Source organism: Taudactylus pleione, unplaced genomic scaffold, assembly GCF_031769625.1.
Source record: "Taudactylus pleione unplaced genomic scaffold, aTauple2 ptg000203l, whole genome shotgun sequence".
Taxonomy (NCBI): Eukaryota; Metazoa; Chordata; class Amphibia; order Anura; family Myobatrachidae; genus Taudactylus; species Taudactylus pleione.
Genome location: NW_028284605.1, coordinates 3,289,881 through 3,312,477, shown reverse-complemented (window position 1 = coordinate 3,312,477; position 22,597 = coordinate 3,289,881). Strand labels below are relative to the sequence as shown.

General features: G+C 44.3%; 1 protein-coding gene across 6 annotated transcripts in view; it reads left to right on the top strand.

Annotated features, from left to right (window-relative positions):
* The first annotated feature begins 5,825 nt into the window (after window positions 1-5,825).
* The window catches only part of GIT1 (GIT ArfGAP 1), a 140,594-nt gene continuing 123,822 nt past the window's right edge, over window positions 5,826-22,597 (top strand). For all 6 annotated transcript variants that reach the window (XM_088477766.1, XM_088477763.1, XM_088477765.1 and 3 more), the window contains exon 1: window positions 5,826-6,156. In XM_088477766.1, coding sequence (XP_088333892.1) covers window positions 6,105-6,156 — 52 coding nt within the window. In that variant the 5' untranslated portion in view covers window positions 5,826-6,104. The remainder of the gene's footprint in view (window positions 6,157-22,597) is intronic.

The window sequence follows — 22,597 nt, the reverse complement described above, 5'->3', positions numbered from 1 at the left end:
AGCTGTAGGAGTCCCAGGGGCAGCGTCTGAGCCTATAAAACTAAGGCTCAACGCTGCCCGGACTGAAGAAAATGGCGCAGCCTGCCACAGCTTAATCCCGGTATTTTTTACATTAAATCCCGAAATGCTGACGATCTTGAAATCTGCCTAATAAAGTGTATCTTCTATACATGATGAGCCCTTCTATGCAGGAGCTCACAAGTAGTTTTGAAGATGAGAATCAGGGCAAAAAGAAAAAAAATGGGGACTGCAGTCTTGGGGGATTCACTTTTTTTTTTAATTTCGGAGCTTGGCCCTGATAGCTTAGCCATCTTCAGATGGTGTCTGCTGCTGTAGTCTATGGGCTAGTTTTGCCAGAGGATGATACAGAACCCTCAAATCCCAGATGTACAGTGCATATACGAGGCTGATGGAGATAATGTCGGATGGTCAGGTAATGGTACATTCATGTTGATGTACAGAAATTCCCCCAAATTCACCCTATTACGTTAAATTGAGTACCACCACGATGTGCGCTACATTTTAGGGGTTGAGCTACGGAGACATGGCAGGAGGAGGCATTTTTTTTGTTACATTATGCCTTTTTTCACTCTATAGTCATAGCCTCTTTACATCGGCTTGTTGATACGGTTTAAAGACTCTTTAATAGCACAAAATATTTTAGAGCAGCTAAATGATAGAAAAATGGAATTCGTCATACTAAAGTAGGTCCTACCTGTCAACTGGGATTAAACAGCTTGGGCGAGGCTTACATAAAACAATTGGATGAAACGTCTGTGGGTGCATTAATCACTGTAATTATGACTTCTCTAGATAATTTCCGCAGTTTATGTAATTATATCATAGTCAGGTACAAACTGATCAGAAAACATAGTGCCAGCATATTTCATAAGGGGATAAGGAGTTGTAGTAACAAAGCCAATATAACTATGTACAACAGTTCTGATAGTGTGATCAAATGAAGAGCGCTATTAGACTGTCACTCTGCCAGGTTGGTTTTGCTTTTTAAATGATTGCCCCTTTAAAACATCGGTTAGGCTCGCCAGGATCTCTCCAATGCCTGCAATTGGCAAGCTATTACATTTACCTCAGAGTGTCAGTCTAAGGGGCAGATTCAATTCGCAACCAGCTGCCAGCCGGCTAGTCCCTCAGCTCAACAGTTTTGAAGATTTTGCTCATCTCTAAAAAGCACCTTTAGATCTGCGGAGCACAGAACAGGCAACAACATATTTCTTGTAATAGGTGAACAAGGAAGCTGCTGTAGCATACATTCAACACTGCCTGAGCAAGCGGCCAGGTGCTATGAAACGCGTTTCAGTTTTTAAGTGAGAATTTCATTGTTATTTTATACTTTATTTTACCCCTTATTTTTAACTTGTGCTACTGTGTTTTTACATTATTTGAAAATGATTTTGTATTTTCATTTATTCCTTTAACCATTGTTGCCTTACAATAGTGAAAACGATTTTATTATTTAAAAATTTTGCTAAACCATGACAATAGTGAGTTGTATTATGATGCCATAAATGTAATTTATAAATAATTTGATTATTGTTTATATAGTTTTTTCTTGGGTCATCCTTTATTTGCCAATAGCAGCTCAGATTTCATGATTGGGTAAGAGTGTGTTTGAACACTTATATCTTAAGTACTTACATTACCTTTAACATACTGCTCGACTCCCATTTGAGGAGAGTAAAGGTGTCTACACACTAGACGATCTTTGGAACGATATGGCAGATTCCGATGCATCAGAATGACATATTGTTCAAAATCGTCTAGCGTGTATGCACTATTACGTCCGGTGCGTGCTCCCGTGGGGTCGTCAGTTGCATTATCAGGTTGGCCTGCATGTGGTCAACTGAAGATGTGGCTGATGACCCCATACGGCAGAATGCGCCAGCGCCAACATATCGGCCAGGCGGGCACCGGGTCATCTAGAGTGTATGCGCTGCCCGATACATCGCTTGGTACACACACCATCTAACGTGTACCCAGCATAATGGACTAGTTTTACATACCAGAAGTGTCGCAACAAAGTTTTGGTCTATAAAGTTACCCTTCTCAGCGCTGGAGATACTCTCCTGTTTTCAGTACTGTGGCATATGTGTCTTAAAAATATGAAAACTATTTTCCAACCCACTTGTGATTCTTTCCTATACATACATCTAATGTGAAGATTATTAGTCACATCTTCTGTGATATGCAAAGTATCGAAGGGCAACAGCTAGTGATTTACTATTATTATAGTTTATTTATAGGTCGCTACAAAGTTCTGCAGTGCTGTATGGTCAAGGAAAGCAAAATATATTACATAGAGGACCACTAAGGGCGGTATTAAATTGTTTAAGTGGTCCAGATCTCTCGTCTGAAGTGAAAGGAGATCGCGGGTCACTATTCAATTGTTGGCGTTTTTCATGCTGATTGCTCCCAAAGTGGTCGGGTTTAGCTGCGTAAAGCAGCTACCCCCGACAAAAGTGCTGGGTGCGACCGCAAATAGTGATGTTTGGGCACCCAAACAGGTAACTTTTCGCACATTTCAGCTCGCACCCCGCTGTGGCTGCGAGCTGAAATGGAGGGCTGGCAGTTGATCGCGCCCGACAGGAGCAACAATTGAATAGCTCCGTCGGGCACGAAGGGGGGTAGAAACAATTGAATACCGCCCTAAGTAAAGTAATAGACATTCAAGAAACAGAATACTGTACATAAGATATAAAAGGAAAGGTGTATATCAAGAGAGCATACCTTTAACTGTCCTGATTTAGACATGAAAGTTCCAATTTGGGGGCTATGACCTACCATCCTGATTGAGACGTGATGCGGTTAAAATCCCAACAGTCGGGATGCCGCCGCTGAGAATGCCGGTGCCGGAATCCCTACACCTGTCAGACTCCCGGCACCGGCATCCTGACGGTCAGAAGCGGGGTTAGGTGTTGGGTTAGGTGTTAGGCACTAGGGGGAGGGTTAGGCACTAAGGGGGGATGGTTAGGTTTAGGGTGCATGGAGGTTAGGTTTAGGCACAAGCGTGGGAGGTTAGGGCCAGGCAGCCTGGAGGGAAGGGTTGGGAGATGGTTAGAATACTAACCGACAAGTTTCAGTATTCTAACCCTGTCGAGATGCAGGCGTCGGGATTCTGTCCACCATCAACCCGTACCCATCCCATTGAGACAGCTTTGTGCTGTGGGCCAGAAAGTTGGGAGCAGCAGTGAACGGGTGCTATGTGTAACTAGCACTGATGGGTGTTTTTAGGAAAGGGGGCTAGCGGCTGCCCAGTGATTGATCAGATCACAAACAACAATGAGTGACCATACCCCCTTCTAGCATGTTAGAGAACTGAACAAGTGGACAAGTTGGGAGCAGACAAAACCGGTGGAAAGGAAATAATAATTTTATTTATATAGCGCTTCTCTCCAGCAGGACTCAAAGTCACTTTATAAGCACAAAAACATAGCACAGAAGTTTATGCTGGCCATACACCTGCACGATTTCAGGCCGATTGCCCGATTTTCAACGAGTGTTACGATGACTAGTGTATTTTTGGAGTAGGATACGATCCAATGCGAGCTCCCGCAGCTCCAAAAACGGATCGAATGATCAGATGTGCAGCTCAGATCATCCATCGTATCGTGTGCAGATCGTACCATTGGGCATGGGATGCATCGTGCATCCATTCATGTCATTTCAATTACTTTTCCCTGATGAGCGCATGAGGCACATGATCGATCGTACGACAGATCGTGTGCAATGAAAAGCAACAAATCGTGCCGCCAGGGCTGCCAGGGAATCGTATGTGAATCTTATCTTAAGCTGGTTGTGCAGGTGTATGGCAGCATTAGTGTTACAGCAAGAAAAAAACAATACATAAAAACAATGAACATAATAGGGATAATGAATTTAATGCAGGGTTAGTGCAGCCATTTTGAGTAATAAATTCAACAGATTACAAAGCCTACTCACAAAATGGTATCAGGTGAGGCAGCCATTTGGATGCCTCACCTGAGGACCCTGCTCATATTAGCTTGTGGGATTTATGTATCAAGCAGTGAAAAGCGTTGAGAAGTGGACCAATTTATATTTATCAAGTACAGTCTATAAATAATAGGTAGGAGCTGATTGGTTACTATGGACAACTTCTCCACTGGTCCACTACTTGATACATAAACCCTTATAGATGTATTATCTGATATACCATGCATTTAAGCTTCAGAAACAAGCCATTCGCACAAACATTGATATCTTACATTCTAAGTTTAATGCAGTTTATTTTGTTTTTTTGTACCCCAAACCAGGAGCACATATTCCACACATGATTTGCCCTGCCTGAGGTGGTGCACAGCTCTTCAATTACTAAAGGTCATGCAATGCACTGATGATGCTGCAGTGCAGAGGAAGTCTCAGGCTGTTCATTGGTTATGAGGGCCTGATTCATCATGGAACGCAACTGAAACTGCGTACAGATCGATCGATATACTGCTCATGCACCGCAGTGCGTGTGTTAGCATTGCGATCGCTCTGTGATCACCTACGCAGATACAAAGCCATCGAAGAATGAGTGACGTCAGGTCAGCGTTTTGGGGGTGGTGACAGGGAGTGGTCGGAGAAATGCAGCCTGTTTGTTTAAACGCCGTTACTTGGGCGTGCATAAATTAGCCACTGCGATGGCATACGCAGCTTGTGTACTCACTACGTGCGACGAGGTTAGCAATTTCTGACTAAGGTCAGACCTGTTGTATTTGTGCCTGAGGGGCCGATGTTACTCGATGTTCCCTAGGAACTGGTATGTTATACTGCCGGACGTCAGCCCGGTGGATGAAATACCGACGCCGGAAGATGAAGATCCCGACAGGGGAGGTAAGTAGGCTATCCCTTACCCTCCCTTAGGGGTGCCTAACCTCTCCCCTAGTGCCTAAACCTAACCCTCCCCCCCCGCACCCTAAGTCCCCCCGGGAGACTCTAACCCTCCCCCCCCCGCGTGGCTATCTGTTCCCCACACCCGGCTTACCTACGATCGGTATGCCGGGATTTCATCATGGAGCTAATGATAGGCATCGGTATTTAGACGCCTGTCATTAGTCCCATGCTGGGATTTCACTGTCAGGAAGCCGGCAGTCGGCATTTCGGCCGCGAGCTTCCTGACTACATACCGTTCCCTATGTATGTGCAGGATATTACAAATGTGTGAAGCAGCAGTGGGAGTCTCCATGTTGGCTTTGGGTGTCTCTATATTAGCTTTGCGAATTCAATCATTAGCATATTATCACAGCAGACCTGCGTGCGTAATCGCAGCTGCGATCACAATAGCGATCCGTAGTGATCAGGCCCTGAAATCACAAATCTGAGAAGTGAGTGGATGTTAACACATGCTGGGACTAGTGGTACTAGGCATAGCCAGAGGATACCAAAACCTAGTTAGTGTAGGCTGATCACCACTCAACGCAGCTCAAAAAGTAGCACAATCCTATAAATATAGAATGCTCCCGGATTTCTGTGCTATCCCTCCTGAGTCCTGCCTGTACACAACTACTTTGATGTTACCATGATTCTCAATCTAGTACTGTCTACAATGATAAATGAAATGTGTGTACATCACCCCATGCAGTGAGGAGGGGGGCACACCCAGAATATCTCTCTTTAGCCAAAGAATGATACAGTTTCAACTTTCTATAGGCAGGATCAGCTCTAGTCTAATATAATCTCATAATTCAGCTGCAGTAGGAGCAGAGAAAGAACAGCACTGGTCCGTCTTCTTCTTTTCCACCTTCCTCCTCCTCCTCCTCCTCCTTATTACTCTCCCATTTCCTTTTCCCATCCCCTGGGGGAGGTGAAGCCTGGGATATGGCCCCTCCCGTTGGATGGGCCGGGCCTCGCTCAGTTTCCTGCAGCAGCCGATACCCTCAGCCCTGTGCAAGCTGCAGAGACAGAGGAGAGATCAGATCCTCTGACAGATAATCACCGGGACCATAGTAATAATAGTAGGAGGAGGCTGCCGGGACCTGGGCACCTCTTCCCGTGCACAGCAGCAGCATTTCTCGGCTTTCTCCGGACCGGTGCAGGCTGCAGGCAGCACCCTGGCTCAGAAGGTGATCCCCTCCTCTCCTCTGAGGATGTCTCGGAAGGTGCAGAGGGGCGAGGTGTGTGCAGACTGCAGTGCCCCAGGTAAGGCACCCTGTGCCAGGCAGCTGGCTTTACACACTCATTCTGGCAGCTGGGGATCTTCCCCTGGGCCTCACACATGGGGCTCTGCGGTCATGTCATGGGCCTATAACCTAGGCATTCATTCAGGATAGCCTGTGGGAGTCCTTGGGACACAATAACAAACCAGTGAGCTGTCCTGAGCTACCTGTCCAATCTCTATACTTGCTGACTTATGCTGGAGGTAACCTAACCACTACAATGCTGCACTTCACCCTCCTCCTTGCAGTTGTGTAAGTGACCTACATTACTCCCTGCTGGGACCATGGCTGGGGCACACACACATTGCATCTCTCCATTCTCCAGCTATTTCCTCTTTGTTGTGCTATTGTACAGTGACAGCTCAGATTTGTGCTATTTCTGATTACACTGTGGAAAGTGAAGTCACTGCTGGTGCATTGTATGCTTGATGTGGCTGTCAGATGCTGGGTATAAAGAGTGCACATATGGTGTCATGTCTAACTGCCTCCAGGGAATGAATGGATTTATCTCATATCCCCAGTGTATGTCATGTCTGTATTATTAGGTTTAGTTCTTTGTACACTGGCTGGCAGTGAAACTTTGAAAAACTGGCATTTAAATGAACATTGTTAGCTTGGGCCAGAGTCCTGTATGTTACTACTGTATGTACTGTGCACACATGTGGTGTTATACAAATATATAGTATTGCCGGTGCAGAACGTATAGCATAATTTATGCTTGTTCCGGACTCTAGTTTCTAATACTGTAATAGTTTTCTGTGTTTTGTATAAATGCTACCTGGATACTGTTAGAAATGACATATCCTTGATGTTATTACAGGGAAAAGTTTGCAATGGAATTAATACTGTGGATCTAGGGAGTCAACTTTTTAAAATTATTTGGGGGAGTGCTTAAACACCACCCCTATATTACTGAAAAATGACATGTATAGACATGGAGGGCGACAGCACAAATTTTGGGGGTGCTCAAGCACCCAGACAGAGCAGGCTCCTAAGGCCACAGAGCTGGACCCAATGCTTTTGATAAGTGTCTGTGACTAAACCAGAAAAAAAGCAGGATTTAAATATGATCTTCCCTTCCCATGTTCTGCAGTCATTTTCAGGTTGTTACAAAATGCATATTAGGAAACAATGCAGCAATTATTTGTACTGCCTGTATGGTACAATGGCCTTACTCAGGCCAGGGCTTGTTCCGGTCTGGCAAGGAAACATTTGGTGAAGCAGGGACAGCAAGCCATGGGTACTGTCAGATTCATCAATAAGGTCAAAGTCATGATCTGACCAATCTGATGTTAGCAGAATAGTTACTGACTGTTACATTTAATTAAAGCCCCGTTTTCTGAGTCTTTTTCTCATCACATTGAGAAGAGGTTAGAATGGGATTTAATCTGTAACAAGTTATTCACTTTTATTTTGTCAGTCTGCACATTTACATGATTTTCACCTTGTTGAATTTGTTTTCAGTCTAATGCTGTAGCCATTTGACGGCTAGTACTTTATGTTTAACACATTTGGGGGGGAACTTTATCAAATCTTGGAGAGAGTAATGGTGCGTACACTCGTAGCGATTTAAAAGAGCGATTTGAACGTTATCGTTACCATTATCTTTCAAATCATTCTTTTAAATTATCCCTACCAACTTACCGTCGACCAGCGATGCGCGGCCACGTATGCCGTGCATGACAGTCAGTTTGTTTGATTTCGCGCAAGTTACTATAGGGACCCGTGATCGCGGATTGCTATAGTCGTCAGCAAATTGGTGATGTGCTGGATGATCGATATTGATCGCCCAGCATACCAGGGAGGGTGCATAACGATCTGCCAGCGATATCGTATCGCTGGCAGATCGCTACGTGTGTACGGACCATTAAAGTAACAACCAGTCAGCTGCTAATTGTCATTTTACAGGCTGTGCTAAAAAAAATACCAGTTAGAAGCTGATTGGTTGGTACTTTATCTCTGACAAGATGTTATAAATCTCCTCTTTGTTGGGAAAATGCTGTTTGATGCCATTCAGAAAATATTTTACAGTTCTTTATTTTCAATGTACATATTTGTATCGGATGCATTGTATATTGATTTATTTTTAATTAACTTTTAATTATAATTGCATATTTTGTATATATTCCTGTTTGCAGAAATTTTAAGACTCTGACAGATTGGCTAGAGTTAAAGGGGGTCCATTCAATTAGACTCGCCCCGCGAGTTAGTGCGGCTATATAGTAGCTCCAGACTCGCTGATTTTTGTTTGCAGCCCCATAGGGCAAGTCTGAGGCGAGATGAGGTGCCGATGCTGGCGTATCCAACTAAAATTATATAGAGACTGCAGGACCACAGTCCTTATTATTGTCAGTGGGGACTATGATCTGACCTCTATGTAGCAAAATCTGTTGGTTTATGCCATCCCCATATGGCAGAGTTCCGAAACTCATCAGGGCCTAATTCAGAGATTTACGGAATTGCAGAGCGGCACACAAGCGGCTAGGGAATTCCATCCATCTCAAATGCAGCAGGAGATGTCTGTAGGAAACAGACATCTCCATGCTGCACCTGTGATCCCAGCGCTGTGACCGAGGTCACAGCCTGGGAACTCCATTGCGACTGATGGTCGCTCCTTTGGCCTGGTAGCTATAAGGCTAGGAAATTTGTGCCCATCAACGCAGACCCTGGACTCGTCCATCCCAGAAAATGGGACGACACGCCCCCGTTCTGGGAACGGAGACCAGCCACAGCATCTCGTTCATGGGGGTGGGGGTCTGCAAAACCTTTGGAGATGTAAGCTAACCCAATGGTTAGTGTACATCTCTGAATCAGGCCCTCAGTCAGTTTGATTTAACCATCTGGGCTTAAGCATGGATATCCTTAAAACCTGGACTGTAATGCCGGAGTTTGGGAACCTATGGCATATACTGCTTTATGCCTATGGCGCAGTGTCATAATTCCCAGGTGGAGTCTTTTGAAAAAGTGAAAGGATGTAACTCGCAGGGATAGCGGTTCTCGTAACCATTGTACCAGTGATTTGCATAAAGAGGATACTTGTGTTAAAAATTAAAAAGTCTGTCGTGATATGGCTTAATAATAATCTCAGCACTGCATAGATCACATACATGGGCCCTTAACTCTCCAAGACATTACTTGAAATTACTTTCTGAGAAATGAAAGATAGTGTATTGCAAAAAAAAAATTGAGACCTAAAAAGAAAAAAAAATACGCCCAAAACAATTGCCTTTAAATTTTGAATCTTAGTGCAGCGCAACTAAATGTAATTGAAAATATAAGTTACTATTTACGTCATTGTACCTGCACATACACAACTATTAAGATTCTTTCACATGGGTAAGCGCATTGGGCAAGTCTGTGGTAACTTCCTTACGCTAATAAAGCACTAGTAACAAGAACGAATGTGAAGGGTATTTGATTTTCTTTCTTTTTTTTTTTTTTTTTTCAAAAGCAATAATGCTTATGGATGGACTAATAATACAGGGGGGGAATGTGAAGAGACCAATCCAGATATTTGCACTTAATAATAAAATGTACGCTAGACTAGATTGCAGATCTAGTCTAGCGTACATGGATTATTATACAATTTAACCTTTGTTATTAAATCACCCCCCTCTGTGTGATTCTTTCATCTGTTGCTCAGTGAGATTATCCTGTCTAGCCCCTTACATGCAGAGTAACTTTCTGATGCAGGTTTAACCCCACAGATGTCCTAATCTGTGAACAATGGGAAAACTTCTGTATCCTCAAAAATTGATTATCTGTTTTTTTTGGTAGTATTAATGATATATTAGAATGGTGCTCGTGAGCGGGTCTATCAAAATCAGACTAAAACATTTGATAATGTGTGTTTATAACACTTTCTGCAGAACTTTAGATTGGCAAATGGAAACAATACAGGACCTAGTACTGCAACAGGGATCTAAGTCTTCAAGACTAACAGGGGTATTCAATATGGGAGCGAAAACATCGTTTTTGCGTTAATATCGGAGGTATGACATCATTATCGCAGGTTTTACTTTTACATCGAATTCAATTTCAAAAACTTATCGCAGTTTTGAAAAGTCTTTGATAAAAAACGGGGATAACTTTTCACCATTGAATAGGTGTCGAAAAAAAGTGCAGAATTGGGGTTTAGGGGTGCAGGCTTAAAAAAAAATAGCCTGCACCCCTGGGAATGACATTTAAAAAATAACTGTGTCAAAAAAAGTTTAAAAAAAAAAAATAGGGACACCCCAAAAAATTATTTTAAAAATTGGGGTGAAAAAAAAAAAAAAAAAAGGGAAAAAATTGTATAACAATAGGGAAATAGGTTCAGGGCTATTCTGCAAGTATGCGGCAGGTGTTTTGAAGAATAGAATTATAGCGGCAGGTGCACAAATGCAGAATTTTTAAAAATTTACTTTAGGGACTTAAAAATATGCTAGTACCCATTTTCATGTACCCCAAATTTAATGGGACCACTTAAAAAAACAAAAAAAATAACCTAAGTGCTCTTCTGCATCACTTCTTCAATGTCGGGGAAAAAAACACCTGCTGCGGCTATCTAAATCCCCAACTTTCAATTAAAGGCTAATACGGGGGTACCCATAGTGATCCCCCATGTTTTTACAACTTTAGGGGGGTCCTACAATTTTTTTAAAGGAAAAATTCGTAACTTTACGCAAATCCAACTTCGGAGTTTCCCATTTTCGTAAATTTTATATTGAATATGGGGATAAGCGGGAGCGCGCCCGATACTTTAACGCAGGTTATAAACTCCGATATGAAACGTTAACTTCGACAGTGAAGTTAACGTTTAATATTGAATACCCCTCTAAATAGGAAGTACTCCATGTTTGTGGGGTTTTTGTACAAGTATATCATATGCATTTGTTTATTTTAGTATTTTAAAGTTACTAACTGTAGAGCTAGTCATATACTGAACGATAATCCAGAAATCCATACACCTGGCAATACACCGAAGGATAATCATGTAGATCAGCCAATCAAACGACTGTTCTGAGCAATTATCATTCAGTGTATGGACCATAACAATAATCATTCACAGGCTTAAAAACGGTCTTGGTTGTTTGCTTATCAGGCCTGTCCGATACTCCAGACTGTCGTTTAGCCAACTCCAGACAGTGAACGGACATCGCCTCTACACATCGTGCAGTGTATAGAGGCGATCCGATTATTGGGCCGTTCCTCCTCCCCTCGTCAATGTCGGCTGTACTATCATGCAGTCTATGGGCAACTTTACACCGATTTCTCCAACCTGACATTTAGTTCACAAAGTCACAAATTTGTGTGTTTCTTCTAGATTGTAAACCGTTTGTATGAATGATGCTCCCCCAAAAAGTAATTCAATTGGAACAATTTTAGCTGCGCAGTGAAATAGATTTGAGATATAAACAGAGGATGAAAGTTGTAAATTTGCATAGAAAGTGCTTTTGTCTTGTTTTGAGTTTTGTTTCCATTTTGTAAGCATGAAATAATGACTTTGAACTTGGGGTTTAGTCCTACCAATTGTGGAGTTGGCATTCGTGTAACTGTTTTGTACTACTCGTGTAGACTTGTGGTGCTGACAGTGTGGTATTAACTAATGCAGCAGGAAGGTGTCATTCATGCCAAAGCGAAATGCCATGTTCGTAAATACATCTGTAAGTGAATTTATTAAAGCGCTGTCTCGGAGGGTGCATGGGTTAGACAAGCACAGATCGGCTGACTTTCATTTACTGGTACCCTCCTCTGTTGAAACTTATCTGCCCCTTGTACATCATGTCATTCCTGTCTTCAGATACTTCATTCTGTCTAAAGCTGCATACACACACACAACGATTTTGTTACCAACGATTTTATGAACGATTTTCTGTCAGATTATCTGTCAGATTTTTTAAAGTGTAATGAACGATTTTTTTGAACTACAAACGATTTTTGCATATTAACTTAATGAAAATCGTTGAGTTGACAAGTCTGACTACACTACAAACGTGAACATGCATGAACGATAATCGTTCATCGTTTGACTCAGAAAGTGAACGATTTTTTCAAATGATTATCGTTAAACGATATTGCTTAACGATAATCGTTCAAATAATCGTTGTGTGTGTATGCACCTTAAGTGTTTGACAACAATGTAGACCAGATTGAATGAAAGCCTCTCTCTAATTAGTCACAGACTTTGATTTTACAGCGTCTCCAAACCATGAATGTATTCGAGTTTAACCATCACACACGCGTGTATGTGGTCCCATGGTAGACCTCTGCTATTTATTTTAGTCATTGTGGTTGTGTTTCTCTTTTATATCCCATACGGTTTGGATTTGTGACATAAACAGTTACTATATTTAATAAAGAATGCAACTTTTCTTAGAATTTGAAAAGACAAGGTCATTACACAACTATAAACTCGCAATATCCCTTTTGCAGGGAACTAAAGTATCAAGTAGGTGTCAAGTCTTTTATAAGTCTGTGAAACATGTTGGGTTTTTCTTTGGGTGAGTGATGGTGCATACTAGTTGTTCTAATCAAGGTTATGATTTTGTAGCAATAAAGCTGGGCCCCTCCACTGGTAACTGTTGCTACGTTGATCCCTCTGCAGAGTTTTCTGGAAGCACAAGGTATGACTTATTTCAGGGATGGCCAGACTTTTGTACTCTGTGATCTACTGTGAAGGCCGAAAAAATCTTTTGCGATCTACCAAGTAGTGACCTTTGCGTCCCCTGCGGCACCCTCCAAAATAGGGATGGTTATACTTTCTAGGGCTCTGAGTCAATGAAGCCTAAAACTAACAAAACATGTTGATGTGCCCTCATACACTATTGCTGCCGTCGCGCCAAACAGCCCTTCTCGGCCCGCCAGGTCAGGGCGATTCAGCTTGCACCGAGTGTCGCTTTCTATTAAAAAAAAAAAAAAAACGCTTCACGAGACTGCAGTGATTAATTTGGTATCAGAAAACTTGTATGTCTGTGTGTGACTGAGTCTATCTTTGTATATGATATGCTTCGATGCAGCATCCATGGCTTTTTTCCATGCCAAGTTATGTTATGTTTCGTAAACCGATTCAGACTCCATTGCACGCAGATATACAAGTGTCACCTATTAAATGAATCAATGGAGTCTTAAGAAGCAATTTGTAGCATCCGATTGTGACTAAGACACATTTTTGTGCAAATAAGTTACTACGCCGCTTGGTGCAACTCACACGTGTCTTGTGCCACATAGCGTATAGAGCTTAGGTACATGAGGAGATATCTGTATCAGGTTAGTACTGCAATCTGTAAACTAATGTCCACAGAATGAGAACTTAATATGCTGCAGATAGAAACAGGCAGTAAAATGGTTGTTGGAATGTATTGCATGCTTCAAAGTGTTATGCTGCGTACACACAGTACGGTTAAACAGGACGATATGAACGATATCGTTATCTGTTATATCGTCCTGTTTCTGGCCCCCTCAAACGATGGTCGATGTAAGGGCATGAATGGTCGATATAGATATCGACCATCATCCGTGCATGCAGGCCACCATGTTGGGATGTTTACTATAGGGACCCGCGATCGTTATAGTAGTTGGGGGGTTGCTGCATGTGCTGGATGTTCGATCCAGCATATGCAAGACGATCAGACAATGATCGTCTGATCGATAAGTCGCTCCGTGTGCACGGTGCTTAATTCGCATAGGTGGTACTGTATTGAATTGAACACACTATGTAAAAAGCGATGAGACGATCGTCCCAAGTTCACTAAATTCCAGAACACACAATATCGAGCGTACACGCTATGCAATCTTCAGAACAAAGGCATGATATATCATGTCGGGGGATTGAATCAAATTAATTGTATCTCCTGTACACTGAGATGGACGCTAATGCGATCGTAGCTGCGATTTCGTACAGAATGCAGCTGCGAAAATATGCTAATGTTTCAAAAGACCACCTGAGCATAGGGACGCCCACTGCTGCTGACTTACCTGCGTATGACGTCACTTACCTGTGTAAAATATCGGTAACAGATGCACATCGAGCACTCTCTCGCCCTTGCAACGGGTCTCACCAGCCATATGAGAGACCCCTGTGTGTCAGAAGAGCTGTGTAGTAGATAGCAATGCATAATTTACGCAAGCCCATTGTACGGCATATAAACGGTCAGACACATCTGTTACCACCCTCAAAATCTGACAACCTGTCAGTCTTGTTTCGGTGGGATCCTCTGTGCATCCGTGATCGCAATGCGATCGATGCGCACGTGCAATGCGGCTTATACACATGTGCAATGGCAAACAATTGCTCGATCTGCGTGAAAATCACATTAGCGTCCATCTCTGAATCGGGCCCTATGTGCGGTCCTGCATACACACTGCGCGATGTGCACCACATCGTCCCATTTGATGTGCAGCACAGCTTTTGCGGAAATGCGATGAATGATAAATTGGGCATACACACTATGGGCCTGATTCAGACCCGCTCGCGAGTGCAATGCGCACGACGGAGCATTGCACTCGCGAGCGCGCCCAGTGCGCATGCGCACGACGGAGCCGGCACCGTCGTACGCATGCGCGAGACCCGGATAGCGATGGGCAAACCGTCGCTCCGGGTCTCATACCAAAGGGGGCGTGCTGTCGATGTTGAGTGACAGCACACCCCCTTTGGTGGGCGGGCCGGGGGCGTGGCTGCCCAGACGGAGGCGTTCCCATAGGAAGCTCTCTTGGGCTTGCGGCAACGAGACCCTACCACAAGGGTCTTGTTGCAAGCCCGATGGTCGCGATGGTCTTGACCGTCGCGACCATCTTCCTGGCCGCTCGCTATAGCTGTGGGTGGTCACCCACAGCTATGCGAGCGGCCAGGAGGCCGCTCTAAAAAACAAGAAGGCTGGCCCTGATTCAGAGCGAGCACTCTGTCAGAGTGTCCGGCTCTGAATCAGGACCTATATACGATGTGTACAATATATCATTCTAATCCGCATCGGAATGATATATTGAACAATAGATCATTTAGAGGGTACCCAGTTTTAGTTCACAGTATGCCACCCTTTGATTATCCAGATAGCCTCCCGGGAGCCTCGCACTGTGCAGCTCTGAGGCGCTGTGTCTCAGTGTGGCTATAGTTATAGATGCAGGGACACTATCTAACAGCATGCTCGCTATGTGTCCCGAATGCAACATGGACCCACCAGTGATGGTGGAGAGGATAACAGCTGCTGAAATCGCAATGGCCAGATGCAGGTCAGCTTCAGCCAATAAGAATCAGCCTGATACTCTTTGGTTATTGCTGTGACAGCCGACAGGGACAGCAGAATGAGCCTGATTCTTTTTAGCTGCTGTTTGATGATGTTGTTGTTGTTGATAATATCGTTTATTTATATGGCGCCACAAGTGTTCCGCAGCGCCTTACAAAGTACATAACCAAAAAAAGTGACTTACAGTACAATACAATGCAATGCAGGACAAGGACATGGATAATATACATTGGTGGTCATAATACCCAAATAAGCAACAGAGCATAAGCACCAAGTGTTAGATGTCCTAGTGGTGAGTAAGAAGTAGATGAAAATATAGTTAGGAGAAGCACAAGAGGGTAGAGGGCCCTGCTCGCAAGAGCTTACATTCTCAAGGGGAGGGACAGACATACAGGCATGATACAGATGGGGAAGATAGGAAGGAGGGAGCATGTAGCAGCAAAGCATTGATGAAGTAGTGGGTCTTGAGTGCCCGTTTGAAGGATTGTAGAGAGGTGGAGAATCTGATGGAGAGAGGGAGAGATGTCAACAAATCTACTATTCCTTGACTTATTTAGTTGCTGATAGTAGATATAGATATTGAGCATCTGATTGGAGAGGTGCCATAACCATCCAGTCAGGTGCTACCTTCACACCACAGCTACTTTCAACGACTGTTTAAACAACTCCTTGCTTCTCCATAAGGACAAGTCTCAGAAAATCATAGGCTTGCGCAGTATATAAAGGGTGTGTACGGGAAGCAATCGGGAAGCCGACTGCCTAAATACCGGCAGCCGGCTTCCCGACTGTCATATCCTGGCAAGGGTGAAATGCCGGGCTTCTAGATGTAGACGCCCGCATTTCCACGACGCTGGGAGACCGGCGCCCGGCATCCCGATCGTAGTGATGCCGGGCGCTGCGAGCGGACAGCCGCGGGGGGGAGGGTTAGGTTTAGGGCTCCCGGGGGGAACTTAGGGATAGGCACCCCCCCGGGAGGGTTAGGCACCCCCGGGGGGGGGCTTAGGGTTAGGCACCCCCGGGGGGGGGCTTAGGGTTAGGCACCCCCCGGGGGGGATTTAGGGTTAGGCACCCCCCGGGGGGGATTTAGGGTTAGGCACCCCCGGGGAGGGACTTAGGGTTAGGCACTTGGGGGGGGAGTTAGGGTTAGGCACCCCTAAGGAGGGTTAGGGGGGTTAGGTTAGTAGATACTCACCTATCCACGATCGGGATTTCCAGCGCTGTCGGGCTTCCGCTGCTCAGAACTCTGCTGATGTCGGGCTGCCACTGACGGGAATCGAACCGCCGGCCGTATTTCATACCCATTCCGTGTGTACAAAGGGAAATCTAGAGAGGGAACACGAGAGGAGTGCATCTTGGGCAGTAAGCAGCTGTTGTTGTACTACAAATCCCAGCATGCCTTGCAACAGTTTTAGCATAATTAAATAACAAAACTGTGGTAGGGCATGCTGGGATGTGTAGTTCTTCAACAGCTGGGGTACTGCTTATTACCCACCCCTAGTCTAGACCCAACCAGGGGGCATGTCTAGGACTATTTTAATGGCATTGTTCCTCATCTCCAAATTTGTGTAATGAATGCCCATGGAATCAAAGTACTTTCAGTGGAGCCACCACCATTCTGAGGACACCTAAGCCCCCATTTTGGACCATCTTAAGGGATGTAGGTTTAAGTTGTAATAGAAAACAAACATACAATCCTATTCCTAATACAAAAAAAAATAGTTTATTCCAAAATATACTGTTACAATCTGTTCAAAATGTCACATTTCCGTCTGCTTTTCATTTAGTGTTTATTAAAAAATAAGTTTTAAAAAGAAAATGACATGAAAAACAGATGCCCCAACTAAATGTTATTCAGATACTGTTCTTCCATGTGTCACTAAATGCTCCCATGAGGCCAGGTAAAAACATTGAGGCAACATTGAACCAGAGATGGAATATCTGCAAAGTGATGGAAGGCAGGACGGTCTCTGCACCTTATTCTGGCATTTTTGCTCATTGTGAATTGTAAACCACACTAATTATTGTGCCTGGAATTCCTGATATTTATGTGTGTTCTGTCTCCAGATCTTGGTTTTATTACTGTTTTGCCTTCTCATATACAATGTGAGGCAGGAGGCAAAAAGAGAGGAGAGCTGCACTGATGCTACTGAGGCTTCATTGGTGTATGTCAGAACTATGATTCTGTAGAATACTCAAACTACTGTTTAAGCAACAAATGTTTTGTCTGTTTAATAACAATACTGGAGAAATATTCTGGCGGTCGACGGGCTGACCGTTCGTGCAGACCGAGCAACTGATTTGGTAAGCATACACACTTGCCGATTGGCTGCTCGATATGTCTGGCCAGACATAACAGCTTATAAACTTGCATGCCCAGTTGGGATGTTCGTGTCGACTGTTCCTGCGTCCAGGGTATGGGGCGGTAGGTGGGTCACCCATACACCTTGGAAGACGCACACGATATTTCTGCAAGGTGTATTGCATCTTCCGTGAGGCAGCATGGCGATACAATATATTTGTAAACTTCTTTCACAGATATATCATGTGTACACACAAGTCCACGAATTTAACGATCTATCGTTCGTTGGCTGTACGAACAATGTATCGCTTGGTGTGTACCCAGCATAAGACCCACTCACTGACGCACACAATTTCTTCCCTACGCTTCCTCCCCTATGTCCCTCCAATTCTTTACTTTAGGAATCCTATCTGATTGTCATCTGCTCTTGGCTCTCATTTACTGACAGCATTGTGACATCATTGCAGCCACAAATCTCATAGGATCCGTGACCCCTGTCTGCTTCATGTCCTGGAACACTAGGCCACCGGAGTAGTTAAGTGCAGGGCCCTCAAAATAGTGTGGTGCCCTTGTAACATGTGTGATGAATAGTGGGCCTTGGCAGCTCCTGGGTAGTGACTCAGGTCACACCAAGGTTGTTACGGTGGTGGCATCCCTGGAAGTTAGCATCAGTCCTGCTAACAGTATGGCGTACCTGGGCTCACCTGGCACATTCTGTGCGCATGCCTATGTAAAGAATACAGTGGTTTCAATAGTAATTGTTGGGTAGGGAGCCCCTTCTGGCTGCTTACCTAAGAAAAGTGGATTACTACTGTAAATATTTCTGGAGGTGTGTTGTGGGAAGACATTTAGAAGTAAGGCTTGACAGCTCTGCAGTAGTTTGCAGCATGCACCTTTATGGTATGCGTGCATGGACTTCCTAGCATACAGTATAACTGAAATACATTGAATGCACAATGACACCTATTAAAGCTCTAGCACCAGAAAATGTGCAAATGATGCTACACACAGCATGTGAACTACATACCTACCAACACTGAAAATGTCTAAAGTGGAACACAGTCACGACTGCTACGGTAAAAGGAATGAACACGTCATTGAAGCGTGTACATGTCAAAATGGGTGCATCCATGCTCCCAGCGGTGTATAACCAATGACAGCCAATGGCAACCTCTCTTTAAAAAGAACCTTGAATTGTGCAAGAGAGACACCCACACACTATGGTGAGCAGGGGACATGCTCAAATCAGGACACTCGTGCAGACACACAGGACAGATCCCTCACATTGGAACTGTGTGGAGGTTTGGAAAAGATCCCCTTTTTCCTTGTTTGCATCAGGTGCAAATGTTTCAATCCCATAGCTAAAAGGACATATGGCTTGGACAGGGCTGACCGTGTGATACATTTGCAAAATAATATCTTCATTTCTGAGACCTTTTTGAGATCTGACTTGGCAGAGAGAAGACACAGGAGGCTTTAAATCAGGGATGGGGAACCTCAGACCCGGGGGCCGTATAAGGCCCCCAGAAACATTTGGTCTGGCCCTCTGAGCTTTTTTCTGCTAGCCTCATCTGGCTAGTAGAGTACCTAGAATGGCACTCTGTGGCCAGAATCTATGCAGCAGTGCCGCCTGGAGCACTCTTAGGACTCTTCAGACGGTCACACCGCTACCCTTACAGCTCCCCGGAGCATCCTCAGGATGATCCGGGCACTGCTGTAATCACTGGCAAATGTGGCCTATCCCCCATGTGACTTTACACGAAGGGAGCGTGGCCTGCACCAGGCCTGCGAATAAAGTTATATATATCAAAATGGCCCTCGGCAGAAAAAAAGGTTCCCCGCCCCTGCTTTAAATGGAGAAATGTCAAATATATGTACATTGTACAACATTTCTATAACGCAACAAATGTTAATGGATTTGGTGCTATCAGCCAGTAAAAGCACAACCAGAGACAAGTGTATGGCGTCCAACGCTCTAATGATTTTCGCCAGGGATTACTGCAAGGAGTTTTTTTTACTTTGTTTCTCCCAGTATGCAGGTTGATGTCCATGTCCTGGTTACTAGTGTGATCAATCAGGGGTCACATTTACGAACATATCTAGCCGAGGTCTAGTACACTTGAGGTCTCTTATAATACACGGGTAAATCAAGGAGAGTTGAGAACGAAGCTTGAGTCTATACACTGGGAGCTCTCAGATAAGCCAGAGATCAGGGAGAGTGACATACAAAGCCAAGGTCAGGACACCAGGAGAGCACTCACAGGTCACTGAGGTTATACAGAGAAAAGGCACACACAAGCCACGTCATACACAGGATCAAGCAGATGGAGAGTCTTAATATGCTGGGGCTAGGTAGTGAGTCCAATACTCTGCAACCTCTGCAGCTAGAGGAGCACCACAATAGGGAAGCCAGATTTAAACAGCCAGTCTCCAGTGGCTGTGATCCCGTGACCAAAGTTATTAAATCAAGTAAATGCCATGCACCTGCCGCTAGCAGGAGGTAATGGCACCAGACCTCAGACTTGGCGTACACTGAAGCATCGGAGAGAGCTGAACACATGGAACTGGGAGGCCAAAGCATTACTCAGAGTACAGCATTGTGTCCAGGCACAGACAAAAAAATTATTTCTGCCTTGCTCTGATTTAAATGCCCCAGTGAGTACTGTAGGTTAACAAAACTGTAAAATAGAAAGCGTTCGATGATGGCACATAGACAAAACAAAGTTGCACGTGTTAAACCTGTGGCTTTTTATAATTACTGTTAAAATATATAGCTGAAGTAACGAACAAAAAAATCCCATACACATATGGAGCCAATTACAAATGGATTACGTTCATGTTATGTCCTCTTGTGTCACTCTACACCTGTGCTAGCACAATAATTCTCTCTCCTTGTACTTATTATGAAAAAGGAAATAACCCTAATGTTATATGAAAAACACACTCCTAAAATGCTCCTGAGACTAAAACGTCTGATTAGTGAGGATACATGAACATGTTTTTATTCCATAGGGTGTGACTGTAAGGTTTAGTATCCCATCCCCCCTTCCTGTCTATCCATCCTCTCTGTTCCTAAAACACTCCTTCAGATAGAACTCCTTTAGCTCTTGCAGTGGGAATCCGGGGCCGAAATAAAGTACTTCATGGTAATTTTTTTTTTATTCTTTATATAAAGAGCTCATGAGAGTAGACTGACTTAGCATATGCACAGATCTTCATGGTCATTTTATATATCCTAAATGGAATGAGTATGAAGACGCCAGCAGTCCTAAGGGAGAAGATCCTGATAGGGGAGGTAAGTACCCCATCCCTACCCCTCTTCCCCCCCCCTCCCCCAATGCCCTAACCCTAACCTCCCCTGGGGTTTTTTAAACCTAACCCCCCCTTTACTGCACCCTAAACCTAACCCTCCCGGCTGGGGTGCCTAGCCCTAACCCTCCTAAGGTTGCCCTGGACTTACCTCGTTCGGGCTGGCATCATTCGGCGTTCCGGCGTCGGGATTAAGATAGGCGTCGGTATTTCGATGCCTATCTTAAGTCCCTTGTCGGGATTCAAAGGTCGGTAAACACTCTGGGCGGAATTCAATTGATTACGCGGTCCGGATCTCCCGTCTAAAGTGACAGGAGATCGCGGGCCTCTATTCAATTGATGTCGTTTTTCGCACTGATCGCGCCCATAGATGTCAGGTTTAGCCGCGTAAAGCAGCTAAACTCGTCCAAAGTGCTGGGCACGACCGCGAAAAGTGATGTTTGGGCGCCCAAACAGGTCATTTTTCGCACATTTCAGCTCTCATCCCCCTGGGGCTGCGAGCTGAAATGTAGCGCTGGCAGCTGATCGTGCCCGACAGGGGCAAGAATTGAATAGCTCCGTCGGGCGCGATAGGGGCTGGAATCAATTGAATTCCGCCCTGTATGTGAAATACAAAAAGCTTCTGCACCTAAAGGGGAAGGGTTAGGTTTACTGTGCGGTGAGCAGGATGCTAAGTTTAGGCTCTAGGGGGGGAGGTTAGGGTCAGACACCAAGGAGGGAGGGTTAGCATACCGTCCAACAAGTGTTGGGATGCCGACGGCCGGGATCCCGAGCTCTGGCATCCCGTACCCAACCCCTCAGAACAATGGACGACAAGTCTTCAATCTCACTGCGCAGCTCGATTTTTTTTTTTTCCTTATTCTTTTCAACAGATCTTTATTGTACCCAACCAGAGAATAACCTAGGTTTGCTGACTGCTGCTTGCCCTGGATTTCTACTCCTGCTGTTTAATAAAATACATGATTTCACTGCCATATTGATTTAGGAGCCTTTACATGCACAGAACTGCAAATACTAGAACATACGCTTTCATTGCTTGCCTTGTTCTCCAGGTGTATTAAAGAGCTATTGAGGTAAATGATAATGAAAGAAGCTTTGATTCAGTGTATTCCTCAAACTAGGTAAATCCTACATGATGTGTGTACCCAGCGACCGCATGATACATTGCGTCGTCCGTAAACACTGCACGATGCAGTGGATGATGGCACAATGTGTCGTTCATGCTGCATTTAGCTGTATATCGCAGCTTTAGCTTCAGATATGTAGTTTTTTTTTCTTGTAGCATTTGTTATTTATTAATATGTTGCTATTTTTTTATTATTTATGTATTTTTTTTTTTTACATAAAGGACTTGGTTACAGCTGGCCATATGACTGATTACAAATTTATTCCATGGCATCTGAGACGGTGTAATGGTTAGCGTTATGGCCCTAACTGTGTGGAGTTTGTATATTCTTTCTGTGCTTGCATGGGTTTCCTCCGGGAACTCCGGTTTCCTCCCACACTCCAAAAATATACTGGTAGGTTAATTGACCAAAGTGTGTATGTGCATGTGGTAGGGAATATAGATTGTAAGCTCCACTGGGGTAGGGACT